The sequence below is a fragment of the Odocoileus virginianus genome, chromosome 7, assembly GCF_023699985.2.
Source record: "Odocoileus virginianus isolate 20LAN1187 ecotype Illinois chromosome 7, Ovbor_1.2, whole genome shotgun sequence".
Classification (NCBI taxonomy): domain Eukaryota; kingdom Metazoa; phylum Chordata; class Mammalia; order Artiodactyla; family Cervidae; genus Odocoileus; species Odocoileus virginianus.
The window spans coordinates 18,020,147-18,042,907 of record NC_069680.1 but is presented as its reverse complement, the minus strand read 5'-3'; the positions used below and the strand labels follow the sequence as shown (position 1 = coordinate 18,042,907).

The 22,761-nt window shown below is 35.1% G+C and overlaps 1 protein-coding gene across 1 annotated transcript in view; it reads right to left on the bottom strand.

Annotated features, from left to right (window-relative positions):
• ATRNL1 (attractin like 1) overlaps positions 1-22,761 on the bottom strand; it is a 751,710-nt gene that overhangs the window by 480,106 nt on the left and 248,843 nt on the right. Inside the window, exons 22-23 of the mRNA XM_070470251.1 lie at positions 6,404-6,498; positions 318-396 (exon numbers count right to left, since the gene is read on the bottom strand). Coding sequence (XP_070326352.1) covers positions 318-396; positions 6,404-6,498 — 174 coding nt within the window. The remainder of the gene's footprint in view (positions 1-317; positions 397-6,403; positions 6,499-22,761) is intronic.

Sequence of the window (22,761 nt, the reverse complement as noted above, 5' to 3'; positions counted from 1 at the left end):
AAATCTCAGTCTCTTTAGTCATTAATGAAGTAATCTGTCTTAATTAAAATCACAGGAATTCATAACAGTGCCATATAAAAAATAAGTAGTGTAAAATATCTGTTATCCACCTAATATTAACTGAATTAGGGAGAAAGTTAACAGAATAATGACACTTTATTAATAATGCTACTTAATATTTTTACCTAAAACAGCACAAATATTCTGGCATAGAATATTTTTATTTCAATTATTTAAATTAACAGTAGAAAAGTCATATCAGAAACCTTACACATAAGAACAGAAGTAAAAGACACATGACCACAAAGTTCTCTTACCTGTTGAACCAACCGACCATGTAATGTTGAGATTAAAGTTGTTTGATGCATTAATTGAAATATCCAAATTTTTGTTTGACTACCAAGAAAGAAAATATGAAGATTAAAAAACCAGAATAATACTAGATGTTATCTTTAATGTTTCAATTATGCCCATGCTGTTTCTCTAACTGTGAACATTAAGTCAATAGTTAAGTGAGAAAGTCTAGACACCAATTACACTTTTTTAATGAAAAAAAAAAAAGCTGATAAATTCAAAGGTATATTTAAAGTTCCCATTTATCTTTCCTACTATAACTTGGTCTTCTACATGTAGCCAGAGGCTGCTATAATTCAATACTTGTATTTTGATTTTCTTGGCTTACCTGTAGTTAATATATAAATGATATGGGTTTGGTTAGTCCAAAGTTATTTCACAGCAATGGATGATTGTTTTGTTGAAAGATTTCTTGTTAGCTGCATATAGTATTAGTATATACACATTTTTCGGTTAAAAAATTACTTAAAATGAAACATAAAACTTAGAGGTAAAAGTTATAAACCTACTTGGGGAAAAAGAAGGGATCAAGTCATATAAACATGTGTAGAGAGGAACAATGAGGAATTTTATATTGATCAACCTGCATCTTGTCATTAATTTAATTGCACAGAAGCAAATGCCCAAGAGATTTCTTTAAATGTTATTTGCTATTATGCTACTCCAAGAGATGAGGAACAAAAATTATGTATGATTATAACTATCAAGACTTGCAGAGAGGCATATAAAGATAGTCATACTGAACAGATTTAGCTGCAGATATTGAGTGTGCTTTGCTGTGTTTTAAATATACAAAGACTCTTAGAAAAAGCTGTGTTGCTAAGTAATACCTGGCTACTAAAATAACTAAAATTAATTCCTTGATATTACAACTTTTTATAAATAAGCCAGAATAAGAAAGCCAATAGAAAACGTATTGCCAATTTTCTGAGTGGCTCTTAGAGAAAGTAAGTCTATAAGCAATTAAGTTTCCCATATCTGATAGAAATAGTGTTAGGAAGAAACTGACAGAAGGACATGGTTCTTCCCTGCTATGGGAGGAATAAGAAGCAGCATGATAAAAGGCAAAGGCTGCTGGGTGATGTGTAACAGTCATTCCATGTAAATGATACACTAAGACCCAACTATTTAACTTCAAATAAAAACTACTCTAAATGATTGCCATAGAGACAGGGACAGATGGCCCTCTATTAAGAACTACTAACAATGCCCCATAATCATTGAAAGATACTCTCTTCAAAGTTTCCAGGAAGCAAATATAAACTCAACAAGAATGGTCATCTTGAAAGAGTTTACAAAATAAAATGTGTGGTAGTAAGGCTGAACAATTTTGCCACATAGATTTTTCAGGGTAGTGATCATTACTACTGAAGAGATAACATCGGAGAATTTGAAGTGATCAAAGAAAAACAAGGCTTGGAGTTTAAAAATATACAGTATTTCAGAAGGGCACTATATTATCCACCAGAGTCATATTTGTTACTGGCCACAAATGTAAGAAGGAAGTTAACTTACTGAGTTCTATTGGTAAGCTATTAAAATATTCTCTCATATGTATGTACCACAAAACTTTCAAACTTCTTAAGACCCTTCCACTTCTTAAAGATATGAAAACAGATGACACTGATTCAAAAATAATGCCAATATTAATGACTCAAGTAATAAATGCAAAAAGCTTTTGTCAACGTGCAAACAGTCTGTCCAACAGACTGCATTACTCAGGTATGGTAGTAACATCTATTTCATCATACTATAACGCTACATTAAGGAGAACACAGATATGAAAAGAAGAAATTTCTCTGGTAACAAATACTGATTTATTCCATCAATAATGAACTAACCAGACCTGAAAACCAATCACTGCTTCATATTAATCAAATCATGTTCATGAAGCAATGAAGTGAATTTGCAGAGTATTCATTGTTGAATCGGATGACCTTGGGTTCAAATCTTAGACCTTTAATGTACATGCATATTGATTTAGAGACAGCTACCCTTATACTTTCTGAAAATCAGCTTTCTTATCTCTAAAATGGGCTTCTCTGGTAGCTCAGTGGTAAAGAATCTGACTGCCAATGCAGGGGATGGAGGTTCGATCCCTGGGTAGAGAAGAGTCCCTGGAGAAGAAATGGCAATCCCCTTCAGTATTCCTGCCTGGGAAATCCCATAAACAGAGGAGTCTGGCAGGCCCCAGTGCATGGGGTCACAAAAATATTGGACACGACTTAGCAACTAAACAACAATCTCTAAAATGGGGATATCATGACTTCGCTAAAGACTTTTTTGGGAAAATTAAACAAGATAATTTCTCAAAAAACTTTCATGGTTTCAGGCCACCATGCTGATAATGGTCATGTTATTGATATTATTAGATCTGGGGACACAGGATTTCTTCTTTTCCTTCTCCTTTTTCATCTTCCGTTTTACTAAAGGACTCAGAAAGAAGGCATGACTGTTGGCCTCTGAGAAAGGTTGAATTTCTTATTATTAATAAAATAGTTTAAAAAAAAAAAGAGTTGCTTTCTATGAAAACAAAACATGGTAGAAACAGTGCACCCCTAAGAAAGCTTATATCATTATTTTTATTGTGAAGTTGCATCTTAGTAATTGTGTGTGCCTTATTTCGCGTCAGGGAAATTTGAGAATAACTGCTATTACTACTAAAAAAGGTCATACTATATTTCCAACTGATATAGAAAACTATAAAACTTTCTTGAAATTTTACTTCATCCTCTGAAGCTCAGGCATTAATGAAATATATGGTACTATAACTAAAGTCTTATAAAATATATTTAAGGTCAAGGAAAATATGCTGGACTGCAAGAAGTAATACTGTGACTACCACAGTAACTAACAAAATTAGTCATTTAGAACATTGTTGTTAGAGATGGTTAAGTTCAGCAAGATCATATTACATAAGAAATTACTCCAGAAGTTGTTAACATGAAAGCATTGGTTGAGATGATGTATAGTAGGTTAGAATTAAATTTGTTTTCAAAATGTAATAACTGCATAAAAATGAAAGTACTTCTTCTTTGTAGAAGAGGCCCAGACTAACAATACATGTTAATTTCAGGAACTGTTCTAAGTTGCATTTTTCTTTAATTATAAATTGTAGGTATAGATATGTATGTAGTTATAAATTACTTATAATGATGTTACAAGCATTCTTAGTGGTACTAAGATATGATAGTTTAGTGTCCATCAGTTTCCCAAAACATGTGTCTGGGCTCTTGGTTTCAACTGAACAAAACAGCAAAAAGTAAAACTGAAAGCTGTGACACTGTAAGAACTCAAGGATTTCTGGGAATTGAAAGAGGAGAGGACAGTCAAGAGAGAAACAAACTAGAATTATGGCTAAACTGAGCTTATTTGTATGACACCACAGATAATATTGGACAGAAGTACTGTTCACACCTACACTGTGAGCCAGACACTCCACTTATATTAAATTTCTTACGTCCTCAGTGAACTCCACAAGTTTGGAATTACTATTTATGAATAAAATTCTGATTCATGTGACAACATGGATGAACATTCGAAACATTGAAACATTAAGCTAAGTGAAATAAGTCAGAAATAGAAGTAAAAATGTTACATGATTACACACATGAGGTACCTGGAATACAGAGACAGAAAGTAGAATAAAGCCTTCCCAATGATGGGAGTAGGGAGGAATAGAGAGTTATTGCTTAATAGAAACAGAGATCCTACTTGGACTGATGAAACATCTTGATAATGGACTGTGGTGATGGTTGTATAGCATTGTAAATTTACTTAAATGCCATGAAACCATACACTTAAAAATGGTTAATATATAAATATTACTTTATGTATGCTTTACTACAACAAACAAGTCTACAGTGTTTACAATGCATTTATTAAAACACTCATTCTAAAACTGTAGTTTCTGACAAATTATTAATGTCTTCATAAAAATACACACCATCAGTGAAGAGAGCATTATCATGTAAAGAAAATATCTTCTAAAATCCTTATTTAAAAATCAAAACTTTATATAAAGTTTTTTTTAATAATAAAATATTTTGTTTTTAAAAATACTCAGTGTGAAAAAATAACTATAAAATGCAACTTGATGTTATACTGGAGTGTGTTGCTATTTCCTTCTCCAGGAAAAGTCAAAACATTAAATATAATCCCCAAAATGTAGGCATTCCTTAAAACCTAAGGACTAATGAGTAACATAAAATGAACTTCTCTATTTTGGGGAAAGGGAGATCTAATTTACTGAAAAATGCAAATTTAAGAAATTACACTATTAGCTGGCAAGTTCAGTAAAACAATTTAGAGGAAAGAAGTTTGCAAATGTCAGGATACATTTTGAGGTTTCACCTATTTGAAAAACTATTAAAAAAACATGACATGGGCTTAATAAGCTGAATTAATGTATAGTTAGAATGAAGCACTACAGAAAGAGTGACATCAGCAAAACAGTGTAATAGGAAGTCCTAGCCCTCATCCCTGACAAAAACACCAATTTAACAATGATCTATGGACCAAATTACTGCTTTGAGCAGACCAAAATCCAGTTACGAAGTTGCAGGACAAAAATTAAATGCAAAACTGAGAATAGCTACAATATAATGCATAAAAAGAACAATTTCACTCTACCAAGGTCAGCAGCTCACCCAAGACAGCACAGCTCAATATCAGAAAGACCAACATGGCCAATGACTGCTTCCTTAAGGGAAAGAGAGTATAACATGCATCCAATAAACTTGATCTTTATTTAATGTTACTGCCCAAATGACCTGTTCCTGTCTTGACTAGACAGAAAGCACTAAAAAATCAAGCATAGTGTGGACATCTGACATCAGTTAAACAAACAAAACGTGTGTGGCTCACTACAGCCAACATGACTCACAAAGACTGGTAGAAGGGGCACAACTCTGAGACCTCTCCCCCAGAAGAAAGAGTTAGGAGATACAAGCTTGCAAACAGTGTATGCTAAGTTGCTTCAGTTGCGTCTGACTCTGCAATGCTATGGACTGGAGCCCACCAGGCTCCTCTGTCCAAGGGATTTTCCAGGCAAGAATACTGGAGTGGATTGCCATTTCCTTCTCCAGGGGATCTTCCTGACCGAGGGATCCAACCTGCCTCTCTTTATGTCTCCTACATTGACAGGTGGGTTCTTTACCACTAGCGCCACCTGGTAAGACCTAAAGATCTAATGCTCTACACAGTGATTATGAATAACAATACTGTTGTTGCTGTTGTTGTTCAGTCGATAAGTTGTGTCCTACTCTTTGCAACCCCATGGACTGCAGCATGCCAGGTTTATCTATCCTCCACTAACTCCCAGAGTTTGTTCAGGTCCATGAGGGCATGAGGATGAGCTGGTTGATATACCATCACTGACTCAATGAACATGAATAACAATACTGTATCATAAATTTCAAAGTTCTAAGAGACTTTAATTATCATTAACTCCCCAAAATTACAATTAGGTGACATGACTGCAGTGGTAGATCATGCTATGGTTGTAATCATATTGCAATATACACATATATTAAATTAGTATATTATACACTTTTAACTTATACTGTAAGATGTCAATTACATCTCAGTAAAAATGTTTTTTAAAACCTAGCATTCATATAACTCAGATAAACCAAAGGGTTTATAAAAAAAGACAATGAAAACCTACTATTATGTAACTATATTAAAAAAAGAAAATATATATAACATAGCTTGTGTTATGAACTAATAGGTCTTATTTTCAAAGACGACTACTACCAGTGTGAAAATATAATTAAAAACAGAAACACTGCTGTAAGCCTGAAAAAAAAAATAACAGAAATAATGTATACACTGTAGGACTATTTGCAAAATCTGAAATATCAAGGTAAAAAATTCTCTGATTACAAAGATGCTTAGGTTATATGAAAAGAAAAACCTAATAGAATTTATTTTTCTATAAAAGCCCTACAGTGTGATAATTCTAAGAAGTGGCACAATTACAAAGAAACATAGAAAACACTGCATCCATTGATATAACTACACTATAAAAGTTAAATGATCTTCTCACCTGTTCTGGGTTTGCTATGAAGTTTATGGCAGTATGGTGGCGATCATCTTCCTGTAATAAGCTGAATGTAAACTGATAATCAATCAAAAGGCTGTCTGTAGGGGAACAAAATACAATCCCGATAGGTACTTTTAAAACTTGCTTGGAAAACAAGTTAGGTGAAAACATATTGAATATCTGCATTGAAAATTATTGTCATTAAATCACTAGTGGTGTATTCAAGACTGGCAAAATATAAATCATTGTTATCAAGCAACAAAAAGTAAAATGCACATATAAAAGCATTTAACACTTCAAAATTCTATTTATTACTTCTGTTACCATTATAAATTTTCTACAAACAACAGTTTTTTCTGGAAACCTACAAAAGAGAATAAAATAAAGTCATCCATAATCTTACAATCAGACAAAATTACAGGTAATATTTTGGATGCATTATATTCAAGTTAAAATTCCATAAATAGAAAGATAACAGGGAGACATTTTGATGTTCTAGTGTTATAAATCCAAAATTCTTTGAAAACATGAATTTTAATAGCTAAGTAATTCTGGTTTAGGAAAGGCAGAGGAACCAGAAATCAAATTGCGAACATTCACTGGAACATCGAAAAAGCAGGAGAGTTCCAGAAAAACATCTATTTCTGCTTTATTGACTATGCCAAAGCCTTTAACTGTGTGGATCACAATAAACTGTGGAAAATTCTGAAAGAGAAGGGAATGCCAGACCACCTGACCTGCCTCTTGAGAAACCTGTATGCAGGTCTGGAAGCAACAGTTAGAACTGGACATGGAACAACAGACTGGTTCCAAATAGGAAAAGGAATACGTCAAGGCTGTATATTGTCATCCTGCTTGTTTAACTTCTATGCAGAGTACATCATGAGAAATGCTGGGCTGGAAGAAGCACAAGCTGGAATCAAGATTGACGGGAGAAATATCAGTAACATCAGATATGCAGATGACACCACCCTTATGGCAGAAAGTGAACAGGAACTACAAAGCCTCTTGATGAAAGTTAAAGAGGAGAGTGAAAAAATTGGCTTAAAGCTCAACATTCAGAAAACTAAGATCATGGCATCTGGTCCCATCACTTCATGGGAAACAGATGGGGAAACAGTGGAAACAGTAGCTGACTTTATTTTGGGGGGCTCCAAAATCACTGCAGATGGTGATTGCAGCCATGAAATTAAAATATGCTAGACAGCATATTAAAAAACAGAGACACTACCTTGTCAACAAAGGTCCATCTAGTCAAGGCTATGGTTTTTCCAGTAGTCATGTGTGGATGTGAGACTTGGACTATAAAGAAAGCTGACCACCAAAGAATTGATGCTTTTGAACCGTAGTGTTGGAGAAGACTCTTGAGAGTCCCTTGGACTGCAAGGAGATCCAACCAGTCCATCCTAAAGGAGATCAGTCCTGGATGTTCATTGGAAGGACTGATGCTGAAGCTGAAACTCCAATACTTTGGCCACCTCATGCGAAGAGTTGACTCACTGGAAAAGACCTTGATGCTGGGAGGGATTGGGGGCAGGAGGAGAAGGGGACGACAGAGGATGAGATGAGTGGATGGCATCACCGACTCAGTGGACATAAGTTGGGTGAACTCCAGGAGTTGATGATGGACAGGGCAGCCTGGCGTGCTGTGGTTCATGGGGTTACAGTCGGACATGTCTGAGTGATCAAACTGATAGTGAATCACAAGCCATAAAGCATTTACTTGTCCCTATTATTATGGTAATTTTTACTTTGTGAAATCTTTTAAATATTTCAAATTATTTAAATAGGAAAGAATTCTATTTTTTGGAAACATAACTTTCATGTTATACCCTCAGCCGTTAAGTACGATTAAAGTTAAAAGTAAAGATAGGAGCAATATCACTGGATTTATTGTCAGAGCATCATTCTTCATGTTGCTTCCTTGATACCTTGTAAGATCCACTCTATATATTTCTTATGTAATTTAATGCAAGGCAATACTTTGTTTTTCCAAGATTTTATTACAGGCACCATTATCCATGATAATGAGGATTATATAATAGGTCATATTTCTGCTTTTCATATGACTGCCAGAAAATGCAGGGAAAATTCAATGGCCCAGTGTTGTTCCAGACACTGGAAATATAAAATAATAAAAGGTAGAGATTTCTGTCCCATGCAACTTATATCAAATGGACATTGAAAATTAATAAGTAATTTAAGCATGTAGTATAATAATGATAATAAATGTAATAGTCATAATCCAGTGAAAAGGAGAGAAATTTCTGTCCAGGTAGGAGTGCTTGCAATTTTGAAAAGGAAAATTTAAAGATAATGAAGCTGAAGCTGAAGCTCTAGTATTTTGGCCATGTAATGCAAAGAGCTGACTCATTGGAAAAGATCCTGATGCTGGGAAAGACTGAAGGTAGAAGGAGAAGGGAATGACAGAGGATGAAATGGTTAAATACCATCACTGACTCAATGGACATGAATCTGAGCGAACTCCAGGAGATAGTGAAGGACAGAGAAGCCTGGTGTTGCAAAGAGTTGGACATGACTTAGCGACTGAACAACAACATCTGTCTAAAGATCAAGGATAGTTAAGAGAAAAAGTCATGGAGGTTACAACAGAAAGTGTAATCCAGGCAGAGGAAATAAGCACAAAAACCTCAACAAAAGAACAAGTCTTAACTGTGATACCTATAAAGAGACTGTGGCAGGAATGCTACAAAAAGTGATGGTAGAGATAGGAATAGCAAGGAAGGTAATGGAAAGGGGCCACACAGTGAATAAATTTGGAAGGTGTAACAAAAAGAATTAGCTAAATAAACAGATGCAGTATTTTAAAGAAAGAAAAGTACAAGGTTTTACTTTTTGGCCCAAGACAGGGTAAAATGTCAGCATTAACTGAGATGGGTAAGAACAGGTTTTATTTGTTGCCAGAGTGGAATAATTGGAAGCTTAGTTTTGAAGATGTTAAGTTTGAGTTACTTATTGAGTATCTACATGATACGCTAAGCTCAGGAGCCTAGTGAATAACAATCTGGAAATCATCTGCATTGTATGGCCTCTAAAGCTGTTTAGCCAAGAAATCACCAGTCATAAATAGAGGTCCCAGGGATGAGCCCTGAGGTAAAACAATGTTAAATAATCAGATCCTCTGAAGAAGCCCACGAAGGAGACTGACAGGGCAGCCCACGAGATAGAGGCACAACCAGAATTCAGTGTCCAGGGAGTCAAGTAAACTAAGTGCTTAGAAAAGAGAACAGAGATCACTTTGGTCAACTGCCGCTGAGGAGGTTTTAGAAGTACAGACAGCTACAATACTGAGGAAAGGTACCATCAATTCAGAATAAAGAGAAAATACTAAACTCAACGGACAGGAGTCTGAGCAAACTCTGGGAGATACTGAAGGACGGGGAAGCCTGGCGTGCTGCAGTTCATGGGGTCGCAAAGAGTTGGTCACGATTGAGCGACAGAACCACCATCACCACTGAGGAAAAATAAAGATTTCAAATCTACTTTCAAGTGCTTATCTGAATAATTATCTTCCTGTTTTTCTAGTTTGAAACTCAGCATTAAAGAAGTCAGGAACAGATGGCTTTTAGGAGGAAGGGGCTGGGTGACTTGGACACTTGAGCAGCTCTGGGTAGAGGCTCCGGTGCCCCGGGACTATGAACATGCTTCTGCTCCAGGGACTCCAGTCCTCAGCCACAGTCACCAAACTCTTGCCCAGACATTCAGGTTTGATTTCTCTATTGCTGTTTATTCTAGTTGGAAGCACAAGATCAGTACAATGTATATTAAGCATGGTAATGATCGATCTTAACATCATCTGGGCTAGAAAGTAAATCTGAATCCTGAAGCAAAATCAGTAGGAGCGTTACTGAACTCAGGTGACTAATCAAGTACTACTCAGTGAATGTGAATTTTTATAAATTGAAGAAAGTTCAATATTCTACACAAAATGGGTCCTTTTAAGGTTGCTTAAAGTATTCCAGAAACCAACGGTACAATTCTCCACTTAATCAGAAGTCATATTTCACTCCCTGATTTCAAATACTATCATGCTGGTATATTTTAAAGGGGTTGCAAATGAGAAATTACCTGGCACAAAACATATACCTTAATGCTATAATTTACTCTGAACTTCTTAGCTAAGTAGGGTACAAAACATAAAACATTAAAATCCTCAAGTTTATGCAAATGTGCATAATTTGAAAATAAGTTTTTATACTGCTTTAATGAAGCAATTTATTATGGTATAAAAAAGGAAATCATGTTTGACTATAAATCTATTTAAATAACATTGAATTACTGACAAATACAAAGAAATGACAGAATTGGAGGAGTAAGTGTGAACAGTGAGCTGAGAGAGCTTCTTTTTTAAACTGGGAGAAAGAGCAGCTTTTCTTAATAATTGGCATAAATAAAATTTAGTGGCATAGAAAAAGTTGATGATAAAGGAAAGAGAGAAGAAATTTTAGAACAATGCCCTGGGGTAGGTAAAAGGCAGTGACCTCCTAACTCAAAAGATGACCCAGATGTGAGTCCCCTGGGTTTGTGGGGGTTTTGTTTATTTCGTTGGTTTTTCTTTCCTCTATATCTATCCCCACTTGTGTGCTAACGTAGCTGTAATCTACAAATACCAACAAATTCACAACAAAGGGAAAAAAGAAAGCCTTAAGAAAATCCTGCTGCTGAGACTGTAGGCTGAAGCCCTGTCCGCATCCCACCCTGTACTAAGGTGAGCAGAGGTGGAGCCCGTGCTGCTGCCGGAAACAGGGCAAAGTGTTAAGTTTTGTTAAACTCAGTGATAGGTCCACAACTTTAAAATCATGTTATTGTTCAGTCACTCAGCCACGTCCAACTCTTTGTGACCCCACAGACTGCAGCACACCAGGCTTCCCTGTCCTTCTACCATCTACTGGAGCTTGCTCAAACTCATGTCCATTGAGTCGGTGATGGCATCCAGCCATCTCATCCTCTGTTGTCCCCTTCTCCTCCTGCCTTCAATCTTTCCCATTATCAGGGTCTTCTACCATCTACTGGAGCTTGCTCAAACTCATGTCCATTGAGTCGGTGATGGCATACAGCCATCTCATCCTCTGTTATCCCCTTCTCCTCCTGTCTTCAATCTTTCCCATTATCAGGGTCTTTGCTAATGAGTCAGTTCTTCACATCAGGTGGCCAAAGTATTAGTTTCAGCTTCAGTATCAGTCCTTCCAATGAATATTCAGGATTGATTTCCTCTGATTGACTGGTGTGATCTCCTTGCAGTCCAAGGGACTCTCGAGTCTTCTCCAACACCACAGCTCAAAAGCATCATTTCTTCAGCGCTCAACTTTATGGTCCAACATTCACATCCATACATCATTACCAAAAAATCATCGCTTTGAATAGATGGACCTTTGTCAGCAAAGTAATGCCTCTGCTTTTTAATATGCTGTCTAGGTTGATCACAGCTTTTCTTCCAAAGAGCAAGGGTCTTTTCATTTCATGGCTGCAGTCACCATCTGCAGTGATTCTGAAGCCAAAGAAAATAAGGTCTGCCACTGGATCATACAGGAGGTTCTTTAAAATCATATGTACAACAAAACTATATGTACTATACATATGAAAGTATATGCTATACTTTTCAGCATATTTTAATCTTTCATAATTAAAAAGGAAAACCTGCATTCTGTATATTTAAATGTAGTACTGGGGCAACAAAGGATGAGATGGCTGGATGGCATCACTGACTCAACAGACATGAGTTTGAGCAAACTCAGGGAGACAGTAAAGGACAGGGAAGCCTGATGTGCTGCAGTTCATGGAGTCACAAAGAGTCGGACACAACTTAGTGACTGAACAACAACAAATACAGTACTAACTAGAGACAACTATTTGAAAACTTTGTGAATAGGAAAAATACCAAAGATACATTTCAAAGCTTGAAGAAAACTATAAACACTACATAAATCAATCTTCTGATTTTGTAGGCTGAGTCCTGAAGGTTAGAAAAGCTGAACTAAATATTCCAGCTAACAATTAGCAAACTATTTTTGATAATTCCAGGAAATCTAGACGCTGGTCATTAATTTCCCAATTAGATTTTAAAGTGACATGGGTAAGTGGGATGTACAAACATGGTAGATCTTAAGGTGGCATGAGGTTGCTCATATGTCTAGCCTCAACTTTTGACTGTATAAATGAAAAAAATTATGAAAATAAAGAGAAAAGAAAAGTTGACATCTTTTGTATTGTTAATCTGACTTGCATAGTAAGGAGAGAAAAGAGAAAAATATCAGTTTGTCAACAACAGAGTAAGTATACATAATTGTTTGATATGAGTATGGTGTTAGGTCATTTAAAATATCTATGCAGTATGCATGAAAGGAAAAAGAAAATCCAAAAAACTCCCCCATAATTAAGATAAAAGACAAGATAATAACACTGTAAATAAATAAATAACACTGTAAATAAATAACAGTAAAAGAGAGTTAGTTCAAGTTAAAACTGTAAGAAAAAACAGAAACAATATGCAATTATATAATGGCAAAATTAAAAATAATAGATCAGAAAATAAAGGAATTAAAACATAATTCTGCATCAGTGCTATGTAGGTCAAATCTGAAAAAGCCTCCGAGAACAGAACAGAGATGAAAATCACTCAAGAGGAAAATTAGACACAGAAATTTTCAATATATGCATGGAAAATATTGTTAAAGCTGACATCAAAACAAATTGAAAAGAAACACTTCTATGTTAAGTATATGATAAAAATCTGTTGAAGATTCAAACCTAAATATTAAAAGGAAATAACCTGCATAAAAGACTAAAAAATCCAGTGTTATTCATAATAGCCCCAAAGTAAAAACAACCCAAATGTCCATCAGCTGATGAATGGAAAACAAATATGATATGTCCATACATTTGAATATTGTTTGCCCATAAAGAGGAATGAAATACTGATACCTGCTATCACCTTGGATGATATGGATGATATGATATGGATGAACCTTGAAAACATCATGATAAATAAAAGAAGCCATCACAGAAGACCACATATTCCAAAATGTCACTTATATAATATTTCAGAGTGGACAAATCCATAAAGATAGGAAAAAGGATGTCAAAAGCTAGGGGAAAGGAGAAGGAGTGACTGATAATGTCTTCAGGATTTCTCTTAGGAGAAAAATGTTGTAAAATTAGATAATGATGATGTTTTCACAACCTTGTGAATATACTGAAAATCACTGAATTGTACACTTTAAAAGGGTGATACTTTAGGTGTGTATATTATATCTTAATTAAGTTGTTATTGAAAAATACTATTGATATCCAGACATGTGCATATGGGCATGTGCATACATGCACACACACACACACACACACACTCACACAAAGGAAATATTTAGAAAGTAAGATTAGGCAAGATGTTAGGTGGTCTTGTGTAACAATATAAGTCAAAAGACAAGAAACTGGAGCAATGTTTTATGAAATATATGTACTCAACCATCTCCAACAGAAAAACAACATCATCATATTTCAGGTAAGCAAAATGCCATAAAATATAAGATCTACATAGTCATACTGAAAAAATTATTTATACACATGCTACAAGCCAAGAGAAAATACAGGTATGAAAATAACTTAGCAAAAAGATCTGGCAGTGAATAGATGACAGAATTCAAGTTAGAGAAGAAAACCAGTTCTCTTTTATATCTAAAATCAGATTGTTTAGAAAGAAAGATAAAATGATTAAAAAGCTACTAAAATAATAAACAATTCAGCATGGAGTTATAAAACATAAATACCTACAGTTCTTATTTAGGGACTATTTTAATATGTTGGAGATTATGCCTATCTCTACACCAAAAAAGTCACACCATCTTAATTACTATAACTGTATAGTTAACCCTAATATCTAAGATCTCCAAGACCCTTTCAATGCATATCTTCTGCTTATAATAAAGCTACCCTGATAGTACAGAGTGTTTAAGTCCTACAGGCCTTCACGAAAACTGAACACAACATACTTAAAGCATATTTAAAGCACATGTGGAAACGAATCAAGAATAATATCAAGAGAGATAACAGGAAGGGGACAAAGTTTTAAATGGATAAAAGATTAATTGGAATGGACAGGATTTCAGAGCAAGACACCAACAAAGAGAGGCAAAGTATTGCTTCAAAGGAGACAAAAATTTTGAATGAGTAAAGAAAAACAGTTATTTGTCAAACTCAAAGGAAGCAAGGCCAATATTATTTCTATGTCTAGATTCTAAGGTATGGACATCAGGGCAGGAATTAAAAAAAAAAAAAATTAACACTTTCTTTAGAGAAGAGTCAGGTTTCCAGATACAACAAGTTTCTCTTAAATCAAAATAGCAGAGTTTCAAAAACAGAGTAACAACGTATTTGGTGATTTAATTTTAAAAATAACATTTTTAAAGTAAAGAAAGACTAATATCCCAGAACCAATGGGCATATGTAGCTTCCACATTCTTGTTTCTAAATACCATTATCTAGTATAACGAACCAAGATTTCTTGGCAAATGGTTGGTTATAGTGCTAGGGAGAGAAGAACAATGTGACCTTAAAATACCTTGTAGTCTAAAAAATAAGGAAATACTTAGAAAATGATACAGTATTGTCAAAAGGACAGAGGAGACAATTTGAGGGAGTTCCCAACTCTAGAGCAATTTCAACTATAAAATAAAGAAAAATAGCTATTATAAGCCACAAATGTGTGTATGTGTGTGTGCATCTCCATGGGTCCCTACTGATAAGTACAAGTAAGTGAATAAATAAACGAAGGAGAAGGGACTACTCTTCCTTATAGTAATAAATGGAGAAAAAAACAGAAGCAATAACGCAATAGAAAGTTACCATCTGGCAAACACATCAATGTCCGATGAAATATTAGGTGAAAGTACAGTGAGAAATGGGACCTTTACATACCTTAAAAGAACTTCCCTGTAATATACTCATTAAACACAATAAAACGAAGTAACTTTAGAGTGGAGAAACTGGCGGACATTGAGCATTAACAATGATCTAAGACAATACCACCAATAATGGAACAAATTGATATCATATGCTTCCCGATAGGACGCACTGAGAAAAACACCACTTCTGCAGTATCCTTACTAAATATGCATGATCTGATGATCTGAACTTAATCATGAAAAAAAACACTGGATAAATCCAGATTGAGGGATGGTCTATAAAATAACTGTCTGATATTTTACAAGGGTCAAAGTCATTTAAGAAATTTGCACTTTTTTTTTTACAATTCTGAAATTATTTCACATGGAAAATTTTAAAAGAACTTTTTGTAAAGTTGCCTAGATGTCCTCAAGTTTCATTCAAGTCTTATATTACAGGATTTCCATTTATCTGTCAATGAACACTTAAGCTATTTCTACATTTTGGCTGTATTAAATAGCACTGCAATAACACTGGAATGCTATTATCTCTTTGAGATCCTGACTTCAACTCTCTTGGATAAACACCTAGAATGATACTGCAGATGCTAAGTGAAATAAAACAGTTACAAAAGCACAAATACTGCACGATTCTACTTATATGAGGAATCTAAATCAGTCAAGCTCATCAAATCAGAGAGGAGCAAGAGGGTTACTATGGGCCAACAAGAGGGGGAAAATAGGACTGACAGTCAGCAGACATAAAGTCTCAATTAGCAAGGTGAATACAAATTTGTTGAGCACAGATTTCATGTTAAAGATGAAATATAATTTTCTATTTAATTCAATTTAAAAACTGCTAAAATGCAAAAACAATGAATAAAAATAATTTAAAGCTATGATACGCTGATAAAAACAAGAGAACAGATGACATACCTAAAGGTATTAAGAACAAATTAAAGAATAATAACTTTGTGAAATACTTCATTTGTAATGCTATGCTTGGAAAAGGAATAAATACACAAAAAGTGCATATATTTTTTTACTGCTGCTGTTACAAATAACAAGAAACTTAGTGGCTGAAAACAACACAAATTTATTCACTTATAGCTCTGGAAGTCTGAAGTTCAAATGATTCTTACAAGATAAAACCAGAGTGTGACGGTGGTTCCTTCTGGGGGTGCTCAAAAAAATCCATTTCCTGACTCTTTTAGCTTCTGAACACCTCTCACTCTTTAGCTAATGAACCCTACCTCTGTCTTTCCAATCTTTTGCTTATGTGATTACAGTTCCCATCACTGTAGTCAAACCTCCCCCTACCCTCTTTCAGAAGAATTCACGTAACTACACCGGGTCTACCAGAATAATCCAGGATAATCTCAAAATGCTTAATTTAATTCTATCTACAAATGCCATTTTACCATTTGTAATATATTCACAAGTCAAGGGTTAGAATGTGGGCTTCTTTGGAGAGTGAGGCATTTATTCAGCATAAAACAGTGTTCAGTTTAGTTCAGTCTCTCTGTCGTGTCCAACTCTTTGCGACCCCATGAATTGCAGCACACCAGGCCTCCATCACCAACTCCCGGAGTTCACTCAAACTCATGTCCATCGAGTCGGTGATGCCATCCATCCATCTCATCCTCTGTCGTCCCCTTCTCCTCCTGTCCCCAATCCCTCCCAGCATCAGGGTCTTTGCCAATGAGTCAACTCTTCACACATAAATAAAAGACTGGGAAAGTATCTGATACAATGTTACCAACAATTTTCTCTGGATAGAATTATCACTGCTTTGTAATTTGTCTTTTTTGTCTATCTCTTTTCTAGAATGAAACATGCATAACTTTCATAACTAGGCCAAAAGGGGGACATATTTTTTTTTAAGTGTGCAGAGAAATTTTTTCTTTTGATTCTTGATCTTTAATGTGCTTTCCACATGACTTACACTTCCATGTTAAGAAATTAGATTTATATGGCTGCATATCTTTCCAAAAATGGCATATCTAATTCCAAATTCACTTACTTCTTAGGTACAGATGATTGAAAACATATAAAATAATCAGACTGTCTTCTGTAGCTAGAAAAAACCAAGGGTGAAGTTCCAACACGAAACAAATTTTTTAGGTAGTTCAGTCAATACAGGACTAGTAGTTTTGGAGCAAAAAAAAAAAAAAATGGCTGCTATTTACTACAAAGAATTAATAACAAGTTATATATAAAAATCAAGCTCATGAGTAAAACTCAAACAGTATGCTAAAATGAGTTTAAGCAAATAATATATCAAGAGAACAGATTTAAAAGGTCAGATATTCCACCAAACTAATGATTAATTGTAAAGAGATAACTAAAAATTTACACATAGAAAAATACATGTTCAAAGAGAACTTGAACTGTGAGGGAAGTTTTTGAGTACATGCTATATTGGAGGTGATGAGAAGCAAAAGGTGGATATTTGTTTTACTTTTAGCAAAAGCTATATAAAATAATGTATTTTTAAGAAAATAGTAACCAGTGATAAAAACCAGCAAAGATACTGGAAATATCTATATATCTGAGGTCTAAAGGAAAACATGTCAGGATCATAAATGAAATCAATCAATTTGCATATGATGTATCAATGCACTGTTCATACAAATTTCAGAAATTCTTAATTTGAATATTTTGAGAAAGGAACTAAGGTTTAATGATTTTCTTTTTTACCAGTGAATACTGCATTTTACTTTTACCTCAGCATTATGCACAGTATTTAAGAAGATCTTAATTGTAATCTCCCATTTACCAACTGTGTTTAGTATGATGGCTAATTTTCTCAGTGAGATTCAGTGGTACAATGAAGATAATACCACCTACTTCATAAGACTGCTCTGTGGGTTAAACAAAATTGTGTTAGTATGTATTAGTGCCGCTGCCTCATAAAATCAAGGCATTCAATAAGTATTATTTAACTTTCAATATTTATTGTACTGGGACTGAATGAATTCTACAAGATTTCAAAAATCAATTTCAGTTCAGTTCAGTCGCTCAGTCATGTCTGACTCTTTATGATCCCATGAACCACAGCACGCCAGGCCTCCCTGTCCATCACCAACTCCCGGAGTCCACCCAAAACCATGTTCATCGAGTCGATGATAGCATCCAACCATCTCATCCTCTGTCGTCCCCTTCTCCTCCTGCTCTCAAACTTACCCAGCATCAGGGTCTTTTCCAATGACTCAGCTCTTCGCATCAGGTGGCCAAAGCACTGGAGTTTCAGCTTCAGCATCAGTCCTTCCAATGAACACCCAGGACAGATCTCCTTTAGGATGGACTGGTTGGATCTCCATGCAGTCCAAGGGACTCTCAAGAGTCTTCTCTAACACCACAGTTCAAAAGCATCAATTCTTCAGCCCTCAGCTTTCTTTCTAGTCCAACTCTCACATCCATACATGACCACTGGAAAAACCATAGCCTTGACTAGATGGACCTTTGTTGGCAAAGTAATGTCTCTGCTTTTTAGTATGCTGTCTAGGTTGGTCATAACTTTCCTTCCAAGGAGTAAGCGTCTTTTAATTTCATGGCTGCAATCACTACCTGCAGTGATTTTGGAGCCCAGAAAAATAAAGTCAGTCACTGTCTCCACTGTTTCCCCATCTATCTGGCATGAAGTGATGGGACCGGATGCCATGATCAGAGTTGCTCAATTATGTCTGACTCTTTGCAACCTCATGTACTGTAGCCCACCAGACTCCTCCATCCATGGGATTCTCCAGGCAAGAATACTGAAGTGACTAGCCATTCCCTCTCTAGGTGATCTTCCCTACCCAGAGATGGAACCTGGGTCTCCACTGCAGGCAATTTCTTTACCATTTGAGACACAAGGGTAGCCAATATGCTTATATATTTGTTTTTAAATATATGAGTTCATGATTATGTATTTAGCCATCCTGAGAATGTGAAGAAGATACATATAGACTTTGACAACAACAACATTGAGAATCCTAGTATGTTTTAAACAATGGCATAAGTACATATCACTGATATGTAAACACATACATAAGTACATGTATATGTACAAAATCACTGCAGATGGTGACTGCAGCCATGAAATTAAAAGATGCTTGCTCCTTGGAAGAAAAGCTATGGCCAACCTAGACAGCATATTAAAAAGCAGAGACGTTACTGCACCAACAAAGGTCTGTCTAGTCAAAGCTATGGCTTTTCCAATAGTCGTGTATGGACATGAGAGATGGACTATAAAGAAAGCTGAGTGCTTAAGAATTGATGCTTTTGAACTGTGGTATTGAAGAAGACTCTTGAGAGTCCCTTGGACTGCAAGGAAATCCAACCAGTCAATCCTAAAGGAAATCTGTCCTGAATATTCACTGGAAGGACTGATGCTAAAGTGGAAACTCCAATACCTTGGTCACCTGATGCAAAGAACTGACTCATTGGAAAAGACCCTGATGTTGGGAAAGATTGAAGGCAGGAGAAGGGGACGACAGAGGATGAGATGGTTGGACAGCATCACCCACTTGATCGACGTGAGTTTGAATAAGCTCTGGGAGTTGGTGATGGACGGGGAAGCCTGGTGAGCTGCAGTCCATGGGGTTGCAAAGAGTCGGACACAACTGAGTGACTGAACTGAACTATGTATAAGTACATGTTCCAACTTAGACAACTGTTTAGTAAATGATAAAACTCAAGTAAATGTAAGGTCAGGTATACTTATAGTCTAAATGTATCACAGCCATAATTAAAAAGTAACTATGGGAATAATGCCTCAGAAAATGAACTAAAATTATGTCTCACGCTCTATCGCCCTCACCAAGCTATTTGACTCACTGCAAGCAGCCTGATTATATTAAAATTAAAATTTAACATTTTACTCTCCTCTTAATATCCTTCAATGGCTTCTCATTTTTCCTAAGATAAAGACTAAATGCTCTATAAAGCTTGCATGATCTATAAAGCACTGCATGATTTGATCCTGTATTATCTCACATACCTCATCCCCTGATTCCTTCTCCTCCTCTCTGTGTTAACGTGGTAGCATCTCATGTGCCATGACCTTTCCAACCACTGACCTTTGCGGACGCTGCCGCCACTGATTCTACTTTCATCATCACACCATCACCACTCCACTATCAAGTCATCGTTCACATTATAGCTTCCTCATTCTCTTGCTTCACCCACTTCTACTCCCTGGTCCACAAATTAGGTCAGGTTCTCTTGTAATCTATTCCCAAAGCATCCATAATTATTATTCAGAGGTCTTCTGATCATCATATCTAGGTAATTGTATGACAAGTTTAATATCTATCTTTCCTACTGCTTTATCAGCTTCAATGGAGCAGAACACGAGTAGTTAGTCAATCCCCAGAGTAGTTAGTCAATAAATATATGTTGAATGAATAAAGAAAAGTGAGTTAATTCCAATAACTGACAGTCTCTCCAAGCTCTATTAGTGTAACTCTTGAGTAAGTAAAAATTAAGGAGAAAAAAGATGTCATCCTTGTGCATATTAAATGAAATAACAATAAATTGTCTTCCATGTAATAAATACTCAATAAATACTACCATTTCCTTGCATGCTGAACAGTACTATCCATGCTTACAACTATTAATTAAGAATTTCTACTGAGCTTGAAACAGAATGATTGCAAAGGCAAAATCTGTTGTTTAGGGACTTTAAAAGCTGAACACTTGCTAGGTACAGTATCAGAAAAAAATACAGAACCCTTGCTATTAACCATACTCTGACTCATTGTGAGGCCTAAGATACATACTTCAACCCACTGAGTCTTACTTTTTTCTCAATGAATAACAGAAGATGAACCATGATCACCAATGTCTACATGTCAATGATTCTAATTTACAGGTTTTCATATAATATACCATGATCTCTTCAGGAGCCACCTCCCTCTGCTTCATACTATCTCCAAGTAGCTAAGCTTTCTGCAATGATACTTGGAAAACTGCTCAAAGTTCACTGGCTGCAAATGTTCCATAGGCTAAATAGAAAAACAAAGATTGAAACTCATTTTTATTTGAATGAACGGCTGGTGCTTAAAGCTTTTCAATGATGAACTGTACTCCTTTACATAAATTAATTTAAAAAATAATGTAAAGCAACTTTTACTTGATACTCTATAACATGATTTCCAAAAATTTTGGTCAAACACCCCATCAGTTAAAATACTTGTCCACACAGCAACAATATATGTGTATTCATTTATTTATTAATAGCATACAACCCATATTCAAGTAAACAAATAAGTGAGATATAACTTCATTTTAGTGTAAGTGTTAGGATGGAAAATAAAAAAGTCATAATCCCTAACCAAGTCTATTTTAGGTAAGAGTAGAGTAATAGCGATGGAGTATTTGAGGCAGAAAAGTAGTAAATCCAAAAGCCATGATCTAAGGTAAAGTCTGGGACATTTTAGAACAAACAGATTAAGTCGTTAAGAACTTCTATAAAAATAAATTGACTGCCACAGAAATTTCCAAATGTTCAGGAATCTAATCCTGAACTCTGTCTTATTAATTTGATTCCTACAGCAAACAGGAACCAGTACAATTACAGTTACCATATGTCTGGATATCTACCAGGTGGGAATTTCTCACTATTTTTCCTTTTTATAATTTTACTGAATATTCTAAAAGTGTATCATTTAAAATAAATTTTATGATAATTCACTCCAATGCATCCATTTCAAAAAATTAAACTGGATGAATTCTAATTAAAACTATAATTTATATATCAATTTTGGTAAGCATATTTTCATATGAAGACATCATTTGAGAAAACAGTTTAAACTTTTTTAATTATTTAGGTCCTGTTTTCATTGTCTTTAACATGACATTTTTATTTTATTCAACTCATATTAAATATATTGTGAATTTTAGTAGAAATAGTTTTACCACCTGTAGTTGAGAGGGTGTGGTATAGACCCAGAAGTGGCTATAGACCCAGGCTGCCTGGATTAAAACTGGATTTGACATTTCCTCGCCCTGTGATATTATACAAACGAATCAACCTTTCTCTGCCTATGTTTCTACAAATGGAAAAAAAAAAAAAGGTGATAATAAGCATACCATTCTCATTTGAGGATTTAATAAGCTAATAAATGGAAAAAGCTTAGAATAACCTGGAATAGTAAGTGCTCAATAAAGTTTAACTAGTATTATCATTATTTTAAAATCAGATGGTTTTCCAGTTTTATTTAATAAACGATCCAAAATAATGAGTTATATATCTGTGAAAAATAGTTGTTCACAATAGGAATATGAGATATGCTATTACCTCTTTTATGTGAAATCATTCTCAGGACATAATCTATTTAGAAAGGCATGCATTCAGCATCAGAAAAGCACATTCAGCATCTTCATACAAATAAGGAGCTATCAACCATTGCTCAAGACTTATAAACCCCGCACCACATTTCATGGCTTAGCAAGAAAAGTTAAGTCCAGGCAATCAGC